We start from the raw sequence: 14,948 nt of genomic DNA on the forward strand, positions 1-14,948 counted from the left end.
CAAGACATTGAAAATGTATTAGTGTTGAGGTCATGCATGAGAGAACTGAAAGGAAAAAAAAAACTTACTAAATGATCTATTTACTTTCCCTTTTCCTTTAAAGCTCTTCCAGTGAAAAAATAAAATTGTGTTGATTGAAAATACAGCCAAGCTCTATGCAAACACTGCAATTTGTACAAGTCTGCACTTACGGCAGCAACATAACTGTCCACAGGTAGTCCTGTTGCTACAGATGAGTGCTATCTGTCACTTCCAGAATACCTCTCATTTTTGAGAAAGCCTACTTAACTTGAGATTGATGTTGCACCACAAGAGCTAACGTTTGGGCACGGGCAGGAAAGCTTGTCACAATATATTAGCAATAGGAAAACACACTGCAATCATAATTATCTATAGAAGTTAGACAAACATTACTTGGATGTTTTTTCCAGGCCATGAATCTGCTTGGTTTGGTGAACGTTACATTTTTTTCAGCATTTTCTGAGGCCTGCTATAAACTGAGCACCAACAGTGTATTTTTCATCATGTCTGCAGCCTTTCCTTTACCATCTTTGTCCTTCACAATCAAAATGTCATACATCATTGCCACATTACGACACTTTGCTTAGAAAGTTTGTCGTTAGCGCTGTCTAGAGCTTTCACACCCATTGTTCAGCACTGTGCGTCCTGTAATCAATCATGGCTGTTCAGAGAGGCTTGTAGTAATTGTCAGAGGCGTAAGCTGTCGTCACCGACCTTGCGTGTTGTGACAGTGTGTGTCTGTCGAACAAAAAGCAACAGACACCCGTTCTGTCGTGTTGCATCATGCAGTAAAAGTAGAGACATTTACTTTGGCTCATGTTCATTTCCAGTCCTTTAGAAACTGCAAAAGCTGAGGTAGTGATAGCAGATATTTGAGCTATGTCATTATTTGTCTTGAATTATGCCAACAGCTCTTGTATCTGTTTACTTTTTCATTAATTTATGTGTTCATGCAAACAACTCCTTCTGACCTAAGTGTTTGCTCAAACAAGGCTCTGGTATTATTGCATGACTGTTTCTGTCGTGCATACGGTGGTAAAGGGAGGAGAAAAATGTCTCTAAGCAGACAGCCTTCATTCATCCGCTTAGACAGTATATAACCAAACCTGACCTCTATTCCTCTTTGAATTTATAGTGTGCTTACATATTATTTATGTGCAAAACATTATCTTCACTTTCAAACAGATCAAGATGAATTGGCAGTCTGAAATCACAATAGTACTGAACCTACCTAAGGTTAAGTCTGAGTGAGAAAACATGTCCCATTCTCTGTGAGTATGTCCCCTATTCTAAGAAGAGGAGCAGTGCCACCTACTGTTCCCTTTCTCATTCAATCTTACTCATTAATATGAGTGAATATGATGCAAAAAATAAGCTATGCGTTCATATCCATGATCTCCCTGTGGATGAGTGTAAACTCAATTAACAGTGTAAAAACATTAACACTGTTTGTCTCGTCTTTTTCCATTGCAGGGCGTTCTTCTAGTGTATGATATCACCAACTACCAGAGCTTCGAAAATCTGGAGGATTGGTTCAACATGGTAAAGAAGGCCAATGAAGAGGCTGATATTCAGCCTGTTGTGTCCTTGGTAGGCAACAAAAGTGAGTATTACACATATATAGAATTGCACAAACAGACATAAGGTCCTCGTATGTAAGAATCATTTCAGTGGTTTGACAAAACTTAGTGATGTGACAGTAGAAGGTGGGTAATTTCGTATTTGCTGGACTTAGTATTTATCTATTAATTTCACCCCGATGCATTTTTCACTTTGCGTGTCTGTGTTTGTGCATGGAGGAGTGAGTGTTTGATGGCAGCAGACGTGTTTGTTAGAGCCCCAGATAACTGATTGGTGTGATAAGAGAGCTGATAAGAGAGTGAGGGTTTAGAGCGATGGGAATGCTGATGTTTGTGAACTCTTGGGAGTGACTGACAATGATTTAATATCTTTGGACCAATGGACCCAGGTTACCGCTTATCTGCCTCTCCCTCTCCATCAGTACCCATCTGCCCCCACCCCAGTCGGAGCATGCTCTCCTGTCCCGAGTAGCTGGTTAAGGTGAGGAACTGGACGTTAACCAGACGGCTATCCTCCTATCAGCCTGCACCCATCCCCCCATCTCTTAAATAAAGACCAATAATGATGACTCTTTTTAAACATCCCCTTGACAGATGTGGAGTCATGGCTGCCGCTGTGTTATTGTAAAGTGAGGCGTCAGTGTGTGTGTGTAATGGTGACTGTCCACCTTCCCCGGCGATGATGAACGGTCAACAGAGTGGTGCCTGCACACAGGAAGCTCGCTAATGTTACTCAACGGGGAACATAGGTCACGGTCTAATTCGCCTGTCTAGAACAGATTCTCTCGTCTTTGCATCCGTTGCATCTTCTAATGCCTAGGCTTTAACGGTGGGCGCCGCTGTATTTAGGCTAGGTTTTGGATGTATCGGATAGTGTGTGTACTGTAATATTTAAGTAGGCACATCCAGCTGTCAGCTTCCTCACCCCGCCCTCACTCGCAGAGTCACTCTCTCATCTAATGGCTCTATTGCTGAGAATGGTCCATGTGTATTTTTTCTGTTCCTACAGGCTGAAAAAAGAAAAACAAAATCCCACACAGATTGCCCCACTAGGAGCAATCAATTACCTTCCAAGACTGTATGAATCCCTGAACCCTCCCATGGACTCTTTTTTTTTTCATGGTGCTTGAAGCGAGCTAGTCTGGATATCTGGCTGGAAATGTCCACACATACGTTCTGTTTTACTCTTTGTCAACCCACTTTGCTTCTAACATGTTCAAGTATTATGATATTTTTCTTTATCTTAAAATCTTTGGCACACACAGACAATAAGCTGAGCATCTGAATCCGCAGCATTCTTTTGGGAGCGGAGTTTAGATTTCTTTTAAATGGTTCCCATGATGTTGAACTGAGTGAGGCAGCATGTTTGTGACAACCGAAATAGAAGTACAGACATAACAAGGAGCTTAGAAAAACACTACAGATTTATGTCTCTGTGAGGGCTTGTCTTAGGGGAGATTGTGGTGTTTCACCACTCAAACATTTTTAGTGTTTCCACTTAGATAAACTTAAGGTGAACACTAGATGTAGATGTCATGTCCATACTAGTACTGACTTAAGTTGTTACAGGAGAAATAATTATGTGTGTGCAGCTGAAGGTTTTTTTTTTCCTGTGTGTAAAAGACCTGTTACAGTATTCACATTGCATGGAGGCTGCAATCAAATTGACCTCTATTTGGCTTTTTAACAGTCCATGTGCTACCGTATACATTGAGCTTACATTTCTAGAATTACCCTGTGCCTACCTAGTTTAATTTGAACACTGTCTTCTTTACCCAGTGTACGGTAATTGAGCCACTGGACCAGACGGGTTCATTAATGATGCTGTCCCCTCCTCTCCTTACTCTGGCCTGACTGCCCTCCTGTGCCATGTCACTGCTGGGGAACAGCCTTTCCTTTCTTTGGCTTAGCCGTGGCCGGCTGGGGTTAAGTGTGCTTGTTAAGCACCAGTATGTTGCACCCCCATGCCCTCTACATGCTGCCCAGAGCCTTGTGTTAAATAATGGCACCACTTGTAACAATTCAGAGAGGAAGCCAATGAAATATTTTATTGAGGGCACACATATGTGCACACAATTATTTATGCATTTGCAGGCACACACACACAGACACTCGTACAGAAACATGCACTTGGGCAAAGCAACACACTTGTGGAGTTTCTGGGAACACATAGGTAATGGAAGAATGCTAAGCTCTTGGTCTGTCTAAACATACTATAACTGTTTATTACAGCGCAGCCTCATGTAATACCGTATAGTACACAGGACCCTCTCAGGAGAAATGTTGGCTTGTTGCGCAGTCATCCCCGCCACCACTTGAGTGTTTCATTTTTTAGTAGAGTAATAAGTGCTGTGTGTTTTGAAAGGACTCTAAATGATAAATTCTGTTGCTCTTTGCTTCAGCTGCATTTGGCCTGTTAGTAACTATTTGCGTTTTAGATCAGGAGTTGTCTGAAGTCACTGATATAAAATCTGTAGCTCATTGTCAGCAGCCAGAATCCATATATTGCATCTTTTTATGTGCATTTACATACACATATCATTGAAAGGGACAATCATTGTTATAGAATGGCTTATGTTGCTATTTAAAATTAGTGCACATATTTCTTTGTAGACGTTAAGCTTGTGTTGTTTATCAAACCAATTTGTTTTTATTAAGTGGGGATCGCAGGACCCCTGCTCGCTCTCCACCCATCACCCTTCCCATTGCCAGTGCTCTTTCCCTCAGGAACTCCAGAGCATCCATCATGGGCTTGTACAGCCCTTATTTGGGTGACTTAAATGGGTTCAGTTCTCTTAACCTCTCCTCATCACTCATGGGTTTTTGCTCAGAGGTTCTAACACTGTTCACTGCCGTTCCACTCAGGCCTGCCATGGGAAACGTCCCCTTTTACAGGGAGATAAGGTCCCCGCATCAAGAGAATTTATACACTCATTAATGTCTTACCTGCCTATCTCTTCTGCTCTGTTTCTTTTTCCTCTTTTCTTTCTTCTCCAAGCCCCTATCTTGGCCCATCTCTCAAACATACTTGTGCATTCATTTTCATCTCTGTGCAAACACTGACTCTTTCAATCACACACTTATACCTCCTCTTAATGCTTATCTCTCACGTGTAGACTAACACCTCTGCTGTAGCTGCCTTTACTTACAGTAATGTCTTTTCATTGGCTCAGTATCTCTGTTGTGTTAAACAACATGCATGTGTTTGCTTTCTGCATGCTACGGCAGATCTCACCGCATACAGTTACCCGTTGCACTTCTCTCTCCCCAGTTTTCCATCCAGCCATGTGAAAGTTAAAGCGAAACGTGGATCTCCCCTAACTCTTGATTCTCCTGAAGCATGTCCTTGCCACCAACATTGTTGGTCTTGAGTTGTTTGCCCTCTTGGCTAGGCCTCGGGTGGAGTTGAAACCTTCCCCTCCCCAGCTCTCTCACCCCTGTCACCTCCCTGCCCCTGTAAAGCTGCCACAGTTCCTGTCTGTTCAGTGTAGGCCTGCACATTTCTTAATAGAGAGATGCTCAGAAGTCCAGGAGTGCAGAGGAGCTCAATGCGCTTCTGTTTTTGGTTTAGCTCAAAAATGTTTTTCCTGGCTCAACCCACTCGTACTTAGGTCCTCTTACAACAAACTAAAAGGTCCTAATTGCCCCCAAGGGAAAGGTTTAGCCACAATAGACATGTGGTGGGACAAAAGCCCAGTGCTCTTACCCCAGCACCCTCACTCCTCCCCAGATAGGAGGGATGAACACGTCAGCAGTGTCTGTTTTGCACTGCGGGTAGCACGGCCACAGGTTCGACGCTGTAAAACATTATATATACAGTATATAGTTCTAGTAAGGCATGGTGTATGGTTGGGTAGAGATCTGGAATGTTTACAGTTTACAGCAAATCTAGTGTTTCCTGTTTCTCTTCACATTTTATTTAAAGGAAAGGGTCAGACTGCATGTGTGTATCAAATTGTCTCAGTAACCGCACTGACTAGTTTGTTGTCTGTCTAAGTCTGGAAAAGATGGGAAATAGCGATTCAGGTTATAAGACACAGATGCAGAGAGTTGAAGCTGTAATGAAGAATTATAGCCTTATGACACTGTAACCTATACGTCAGTGTAAAATTACAACTGCAGATGCTGAGATGTGTGTCCACCAGTGATTAAGAAACTCTTTTGAGAATTTGTTTAGGCTTATTCTGGTGGCCTCTCCCACACAGAGCTACGCAACAAGTGTTAATCTCGCGCTCCTTCTGAAATGAAGTAAATAAGATTTAACTGTAACAGCTTTTGACCCAGCTCTGGTCCCTGTACTCATCTCTCTTGACTCTCATGCCTGTTGAAACATGGAAAGTCCTCATTCATTTTAGCCATCCATAAAGCAAATATTGTTGCACATGCACTAGATGATCAGTCTTCGAATACCTTCTTGTGTGGTAAGTCATGGGCCATTTGAGTTGCACAGCACAGCTTAGCCACCTGACCGGAGTGCAGCCTGGAACCCTCATCACACTCAGGGTATACTTTATTTCTTCGCTGCTCCACAACATTGATATGGAGGAATTCCTGGAAGGGACCTTGCTGACACAGGATTGGGTAAATAACCAATTGATGTCGATCCACAGGGATATATTATAAATGTAGGTGAAATATCAACAGATTTTTCCCTTCCTTTTTTATGAAATCTACTTTTTTGTGGTGTGAAATATTACATCACAGCCTTTGCACCCTGCTCCAGTTTCAGGTTCTAACTTGAACGATGTTTATTCAGGCAGTCGTGAGCAGAACTCTCTTTCCATGATACGGTTCACGGCTATAGCTTGAAGTTGCAGTTGTAGGCCAGTCTAACGCATCATTGCCCATAGGAAGACTTTATAATTATGAATAGAGTTACAGTGATGCGACACATACAATTACTAAGGCTCCCTTGTGCTCTGTATAATTATTATAGCTCAAAGTTATGCTGCCGGCTCACAGAGGCATGTATTACTGCCCTCCCATAAAAGTCCACTTAGTTTAACAGCGACAGGAGAACTCGGAGGACATGGCCAGTGAAACCCCGGACAGCGCCTTGTGCGGTCGGCTCAGAACTGGGCCTTTTGTTCGCTTTTCACGAGTCCTGGGAGCCCATTAACCCAGCCTGCACGGCCCTCGGCCCCATGTTTTACTGTAGCAGTGACAGCACGGCACTCCAGCCTGCAGAGCTACTGCTGGACACTCACTGTTTTACATTCCTCGACTGGAGAGGAAGACCACATTGTTTTACCAGCCGCTGTGGAGTATCTGATTATGTTTTAAAGTGCGAATGCATGCGTGTGCATACGAGTGTGTCTGTTTGCACGTGTATGTGTGTCCGCACAGCGCTTCATGGAGAACGATCAAATGACAAGATGAGCTGTGATCAATGAGCTGTCGACAGAACACTTCTGACCTAGTGGAAAGCGAGTCCCCTGACGGTCTTGGCTCGTTTCAGGCCACCGGGGCAGGGGCGCCGCTGCACAAAGAGCGCTCTGTCTCTGTCAGGATTCCCCCGAGGACTCCTGCACGGGCCCCGCTCACCTCGACAACACCCGGCTACTAACAGCACTTCATCTGTCTGTACTCACTCAGAAAAGTCATGATGATATTAATAACTTACCTTCAAGCTTCAGTAAACTGATAATTATTACTAATTACTCTATCACAGTTTTGGATCGACAATATTCAAAATCAGTATTACATTGCCGCAATATTGTGCAACAACACTGACGCTGGAATTATGTTTTCCTCATCTATATGGGACTGTTAGGCCCAAAGTAATACTGCAAGACATTTTAGCTTCACATACTTCTAAGCTAAATTTAGATCTTCCGGTCTTTAGAAAATAACCATTGCCAACTATAAACAGTATCTACACTGTTAAAGTCTAATGAAATGTGCAAGCGTGCTGTTCTGAATGACTGCGTAGTGTCCAAAGAGTAAAGAACACAACTTCTTCTGTGACACTTCAGTATTCTACTGCATTAATGAGAGAAAAAAAAAAACTAGGGACACTTGCACTTATTAATTTCCTTCCACACATGTTGTACAGGTACCGAATTATCACGGCCATCATATTTTAAAACCCTCCATTTTTATTAGCTGTTTTTGAGTCATGTAAACCAGTTGGACCCAATCTTTTAAATGCTTCACATAAATTCCACTAGTCATTCTGTTTTATTAGCCACTTGTGCTGTGAAAGTTAAATCGGTGTCTGATTCAATCAGACATCATGCAGAATGATTTATTATACTTTTACAGACTTTTTACACTTTCCCTATATCTTGTACCACAAAATTTATAGGTAAATAAAATGCCACTTGCAATTAACGTTACTTATTCACCATCAGGCTTTAAGGAAAAATATATTCTGATGCTTTTGCAGACTCTTGCCGTTTTAGTATTCACTGACATTTTTAAGTGTCTAAGGGTTGTTTTTTTTTTATTTCTTATTGCTTATTTATGTGAATTTTTTCCAGAAGTTGGTGGTGAGATGTGAAAAATCAGTTGCATGAGAATGCATATTAGTGTCACAAGCTCATGGCCATTGACTTATGGACAAGATGACCAGCCAACTCTGGTATTCAAAGCACAATTGTACACCAATCAGCCACAACATTAAAAACCACCTGCCTCATAGTGCGTATGTCTCCTGTCTGTCTCCAAAAAAGCTCTGATTTATTGGGGCATGGACACAAAACCTCTGGGGCTGTCCTGTGATTTCTGGCACTGACACACTGGCACCAGATTCTTGTGTCCTGTGGTTGTGGGTTGGGGTATCCATGGATTAAGCCTCTTCCAGTGCATCGTGTAAATGCTCAACTGGATTAGTATCTTGAAGCCTGGGTCAGCTCCTCTGACTCATGGTCATGTTCCTTGAGCCATTCCTGAGCAGTTTTTGTGGGGTGGTTGGACGCATTGTCCTGCTGGGGTAGACTTCTGTTGTCTGGGAGAGCTGTTGCTATGAGGGAGTGTGTTTGATATGCAGCAATGTTGAAGTGATTGGTACATCTCAAAGTAACATCCACATTAATCCGGGGACCCAAAGTTTGATGAGATTATCAATGTCATTCACTTCACCTGTTGCACTTAACATGCTATAATATACAAAGACCAACATGTGCAACCATGCAGATGGATTCAAGTAAAAAGTTGCTGTGGGTTCTCAAAAGACGCTCAGAACATATGAACCACGTTGTTCTTTTGGCAGTTCAATGTTAAAGCAACCGCTGAGACTCACAAAACCCTATTAAAAGTTAGAGCTGCAGAATAGTCCTGGGATGTTTTTAAATTTAGTGGTGCATGGTGAACAATTTGCCCAGACAGTTGTAAGTCATTTTATTAGGAGCTGGACTTGGTTTGATAATCCCTGCCCTCGCTATACAGTCTGAATCGATTCATGGCCGTCATTGAGGGGAAACTAAGCAAAACCTCTTAACAGGGTCTTAAAGGCATAGTGTGAGGTAATGTTGGAAGTGATAGGTTCTCCCCTGGGGTTGATTAGGCTCAACCCTGTAACTTTCACTTAATGGGATATGACCCCTCTGAGCCCCAAGTCTCTGACAACACACACGCCCGGCCATTACTACCACACACAGACACATATACACACACACAGTTCACACATTCCACCCTCAACCCTCACAGTCTCTGACGCACCAACTGCTGTTTAGTTTAAAGCGAGGCTGCCGGCAATTAACTGTGTTATGTCAAGCCTATTCTCTGGCTGTTGCTCGCTGGATAAACTGTTCCAATTGGTCCCCAGCAGCTGACTGAGTAGAACAGTAAGTAGGTGTCTCTGTTATCACAGCACGGTTTTAAAAAGCCCACTGAGGATTACACGGCGCAGTGTAGGATTTCGGGCTGGTTAGCCAACGTAGACCTATTAGCTTATTGTTTTGCCTTGGCAACATGCGAAGGTGAACTCCTAGAATCCATCCTTGAATTATCACATTGTCCACTTTTGGCTAGTTGCTATATCAGCGAGAATAACAATATGATATGTTGGGAAGGGACGTTGCCAGTAACTTTTTGGTTCTGGCGTGGATTTTCCGCTTAAAGTCGGAATATTTTAAAAGGAGAAAAAACAGAAGTCTTCATGGCATTCATAGTGGCTAATGTTAGCAAACCTGTCTGGCAGAGGTTGTGAAATAATGCTATTACCTTACTATTAGTCCACTCACTGGATGTCCTTCTGCGTGTTGCTGTTTTCTTTGCTATGGAAATAACAACAACCAACTGGGCTAGCAACCTATCCCATTAAAAATTTCAAGTTTTGCAGAGGATTTGGATCGTGCCGTAAGTTTTTTGTCCTGAGGATTATCCATTTATTTCAGTGCTCATCTCCCTGCATACAAATGTTCCACGACAACAATTCCTTCCATCACTATCTTGAGGGAAGCTGCATCCGTTACGTAGCCCTGCCCATGAATGACGATGATTGGTGTAAAGAAATGCAAACAAACTAGTGTTTCTTTGTTCTCTATAGCAGAAAAATATTTTCCTCTCCTTTCATGTTGATTTTCTTTTTGACTTCCATCAGACATGAACATGACAGTGATGTAGAGCGCAATAGTACACGTATGATATTTCTCACACATGCGATATTGGACAGTACATCAAACAATGTATGATGTCTGTTTAATGCACTAATAAACAAAAGAGTAAATCTAAACTAACAGCAACCTTGTCAAAAAGTTCATTTCAATAATAGCCTTGTTTCCTTATAATTTCTGAGACACTGAAAATTTTGCGTGCTGATAATGTAACTTTTACTCTACAAGCAGTAAAAAACAAACAAAATTGCAACAGCTGTGATGGAATTCAGGAGTCAAACTGAGGACGGTGGCTTTGTAACAAATGATTTAACTGTAGTTTACAAACTGTGACTGTGTGTGACAGCTAGAAGTACACAATCATCTACTGTAAGATCCTAATTGATCCTGTCTCCATGTCAGGGATGATTTATATCTAAAAGTCATTCATGAAGTTACAGCTGTTGTTCCATGCGTAAATGCATTCACTCTTCTCTCTCTGGAGACACTCACATGGATCCTACTGCTGTTTTGATGCTGCAGATATTTAGTAAATTCAGAAGAAAGACTCCTACAAACAGCTGGAAAAACGAACTAAAATTTAGCTTCTGTTAACATTTTGTCAAAGCCCTGATTACATTTTTTTTTAATGGTGAGTCTGACCTGTTCACGCAGTTAAGTTTTAATTTTATGGACATTTCAGTTCGCAATAGGTGTGAAATCCCAGAGCAAAGTAATTGAGGAAAGCGTTTAATGATTTTGGCTGCAAACTGTGTCTTTGCTGGACTCTGTGATGTTTTTGGACTACTATTGCTGCTGAAATGTGAAAACATCCTTTTCCAAATCACTTCATACAACCTGTAGTACATCACCTGTACGTGCCTTTCCATGGATGTGTTGACATTAAGTTCAGACGAGTGCTGTGTGGAAACTGATACGGAAATGTTACAAGGTCCGGCTGAGTAGGATTGCCACGGCAACTTTAACAGCAAAGTGACCAACGGCTCTTTCAGACATGAAGCAAACATCTTCAGTTGCCGTCAGATTAACAGAAAGGCTGAAGCACCAACCGCCCCTGTTTAACTTAACGCAAGAGTGTTTCCATTTGTAGGTATATGTTATTTCTTCCTTCAAAACTTACAGAGCACGTTTACATGCATATTGGTATTCTAGTTTTGACCTTTTTTGGGTTGTAACTTTAGTATGTGTGCAGGTATGTCGTGATTCTTTAACATCTCAGCTACTCAATTCTCTACAAACAGAGAATGTTTGGAAACTTGGGTAAGATGTTTACATGTCACAGTATCCTGGATTCCATCGGAGTAGTCGAGCTAGCATGTCCAGGATTCTCAAAACCTGGTTTTTCTGAAACCAGAATATGAGGTTATTTCAAAAACCTGATCAGTAACAGGATATCTGGTGCATGTAAACACACTCATAATGTCACTTAAAGTCACTAAATACAATCAAAATAATTCAGATTTATGAAAAACGGCTTTTCAGTTTTTTCATTTCAGTGATTGGTAGTTGACGCTTAACAGTTTTTCTGGGAAGGGGAAATAGCAGGGACATCAGTTTAAAGAAACATGCTCCAGGCAAATTCATCCCAACAAAATCCAACCTCCTTACTAAACTGGGGTTTTTAAGTGACATAAAAAAAACCTCTCCAAGTCTGTCTGGTTTCAGGATAATCAGGTCTGCCAGTGAGAGGATTCTTTCCATAAAGCCGCTACGCTGACATCCCCATAGACACCAACTTGTGGAGAGCAACATCCATATTTTCTTCTCATTTGGTTGCGTTCCCATTTAATAGGTCACCGCAATAACAAACCAATTATTTACGGTAAAAGCCTAATTTATCCACCAGATATAAATCTCTAACTGTTGTCTTGTAATTCACCGCAATGACAGGCAGACCTTTTAAATAAACACTGATGGTGACCAGAGCGAGGGAGGGCCATCGCTCTTGACGAGTGATGATCCCCTCCACTATCTCTATGCGCTCAGAGGCCTAAACAGTTTATTTCGTGTTTGCAGTCACTTCCTAGGGGTTGTTAAGCTGATGTACAGTTTGACAGAAACAGAGGGAAACCAGATCATTGGAGGAAGATTGTTTTAACCTGATAAGTAGAAATGGGTACATTAGGGAGAAAAATGGAGCAAAACACTAAAACTGTGGGATTAGTCCTGTATTCAGTTTACACAGAGAAATGCCACATGCTGAAAAAGGGTTTTGTGTGAGAAAGTGGGCCCACCTACAGTATTCTTTTGTGACCAAAAGGAACTACATAGTTCTTCACAAACTATATCAAGACATGTACAAAACTGAGCGCTGTCCTGTTTTCTTATTCATGAAAATATACAGTATGTTGACAAAGTAATCTCACCATTTGGCGAACGTTCTGCAGCTTTCAGTCATGTATAATCTTAAAGCCTTCCCAGGTATCAAGGAACTAATTTTTTTCTGAGCAAAAATGAAAATTTGAACCTCTACAACAACAGGACAACAGAGACTGCAGGTGAATGCAGCGAGTAACTAAATCTGCTGCCACTGCACATCATTTAGAAGATCTGTGGGGCTTCAGCTGTAATTTCCTCCAGTATTTCTTACACATCTGCTCAATTTTAAAATCTAAGATTAAACTTGAAACAAATTAGATGCAAACAATTAACATTAAGACTATTCGTTTGTTTACAGAGTTTGCTTCTGACATTTTTAGTGAAAGTGAGCACACGTAAATTTTCTTCAGCGATTGATTGCACTTCTTCTAGTTTTCTTGCTATTACTGAAATTTTCTTCGCAGCCTACTTGCATATTTCTCTCAGGCACAGGCTGGATCCAGAAATCTCACTCATTTGTTCAATTTTTTATTTTTTTTTTGCTTAACAGTAACGTGCCTTCCTCAGCTCCTGAGCCACTATGTTAATGTTGGTTAATCTGACTCTGACACATGATTGATAACCTTTCCCAAGTGTGCAGGATCCAAAGGATTAGCAGTGTTTACTTCTAGTAGCATGCTGGGTACCTCCGCCGTTAATGACTGGAATTAATAACCTGCTGACGCCTATGAGACAGCTATGTTTATGTACAGGCAGGGACATGACAGTCTGCCCTGCACATTGAGTCGTTGTAAAAGTGTCTGCCCTTGCCCAGAAAGGTTTGTGTTTATATGTCACTCATGATGATGATAATATTCATTTTAGTCAAAAATGATTCTTTCTAAATGTATTTTTTTGACCTTTAGCATTTTTGGGTCATATGTCATATGACTGAGATATTCATAAAGCAGGATTAGAGCAGTGTTTACATTTCTTCCTCGCTATGTATCTGTCTCTCTCTTTCTCTGCTTCTGGCTCCATCTCCTTCCTTCTCTCTCACTCATATTCACTTATACACACACAGACACACACACACAGACACTAGGGGCATGAGAACAGGGTAAATCCTTGACAACTTCAATGAAACCTCACACAAAGACTAAAACTCGGGGGGACGAGAGAAACGCAACACCGTACAGTAGCCTGACCTCCTCCAGCTAACATAGACATGTATGCACCAGATACCGGGCGTGGCCACCTTTCTGCACAAAGCCAGAAATAAAGAACCAAGCTATTGCTTTCAGCAACAAGACCCCCGGGTGACCTTCCTCATCGACCCCAGGATGACCCCATAGTGAGGATGGGGAGAAGCAAAGCCCTTGGTATCACTGCACAGGAGTCGAATGCACAGGGACATCACCACAATAGCTGAAAAGGAAGGTGCTGTCATTGTGTGCTCTCAGTAAATCAGGCTGTAGGTGACAGACCCAGATCTTGGGCCCTTGCGCCCACCTTAAAGGCCCAGCACACTCATAAGTCAAACTGTTTTCTCCATCTACACTCTCACTGCGAGTGTAGCCTCAAGTCTTCGGTCATTCATGTATTGTTTCTTAAGCATTTCTCCACAGCTGGGCTGGTTTGTCTGTTTCGGGTCAAATAGAGGTTCATGGCTTCAGGGTGCAACTGTACTAGGCTTACACTGAGGAATGTGTCACATCCAGCTTTAATACCAGCTGACAGTGGAAGCTCGGGGCTACTGAATTGATCATTTCCACTTTCAAATCTCCTGAAATTACTGCCTCCATAAGTTAAAAAAATAACAACACTCAGTGGATTCTGCAGCTGGGTTTGAAAGCAACATAACAACTGAATTACGTTTTGTTTTCATGTGCATTTATGTGCCCCATCATTGTACACTAGGCAGACCCCTTCCATCTTAACTCAAGTGTAAATAGTTATCTTTTGTGTTTATGTTCTGATATGTAACAGTTAACCCCGCAAGAGTGCTGTATACAAAACGCATAAATCTATCTATCTATCTTCTGTAACTTTTCTAACGTCACGCTATGTTTTCTCCACAGTCGACCTTGAGCACATGAGGACAGTGAAGGCTGACAAACACCAGCGCTTCTGCCAAGAGAACAGCCTCGTCAGTCAGTTTGTATCGGCAAAGACGGGAGATTCGGTTAGTCCCAGCAGATTCAATATGACTTTGTAAAAACATGGAGTGACTTAGTTCATTTTTATCTTGTCCTGTTTTCCTGTTATCTCTCTCCAGGTTTACCTTTGTTTCCAGAGAGTGGCTGCAGAGATCCTTGGTGTGAAACTAAACAAAGCAGAAATAGAGCAGTCCCAGGTGAGCCATAATGACATCAAGGTTTATTGCAAATTTCACAAAAATGTCTGTACAGCTGGCTTTTAAGCCACATCTTAAATGGCTTATTTGCCTCTAACTCAAATAAAAAATGTAAAAATTTATCTCTGAACTTAA

The 14,948-nt window shown here is 41.8% G+C and overlaps 1 protein-coding gene and 1 long non-coding RNA gene across 4 annotated transcripts in view; one reads left to right on the forward strand and one right to left on the reverse strand.

Annotated features, from left to right (window-relative positions):
• The window catches only part of LOC111588478 (uncharacterized), a 242,339-nt gene that overhangs the window by 26,466 nt on the left and 200,925 nt on the right, over positions 1-14,948 (reverse strand). The window lies entirely within an intron of this gene.
• rab28 (RAB28, member RAS oncogene family) overlaps positions 1-14,948 on the forward strand; it is a 30,135-nt gene that overhangs the window by 10,010 nt on the left and 5,177 nt on the right. For both annotated transcript variants that reach the window (XM_035943176.2, XM_035943177.2), the window contains exons 4-6: positions 1,495-1,624; positions 14,539-14,642; positions 14,736-14,813. In XM_035943176.2, the coding sequence (XP_035799069.1) occupies positions 1,495-1,624; positions 14,539-14,642; positions 14,736-14,813 (312 nt within the window). The remainder of the gene's footprint in view (positions 1-1,494; positions 1,625-14,538; positions 14,643-14,735; positions 14,814-14,948) is intronic.

The sequence above is a fragment of the Amphiprion ocellaris genome, chromosome 13, assembly GCF_022539595.1.
Source record: "Amphiprion ocellaris isolate individual 3 ecotype Okinawa chromosome 13, ASM2253959v1, whole genome shotgun sequence".
NCBI classification, from domain to species: domain Eukaryota; kingdom Metazoa; phylum Chordata; class Actinopteri; family Pomacentridae; genus Amphiprion; species Amphiprion ocellaris.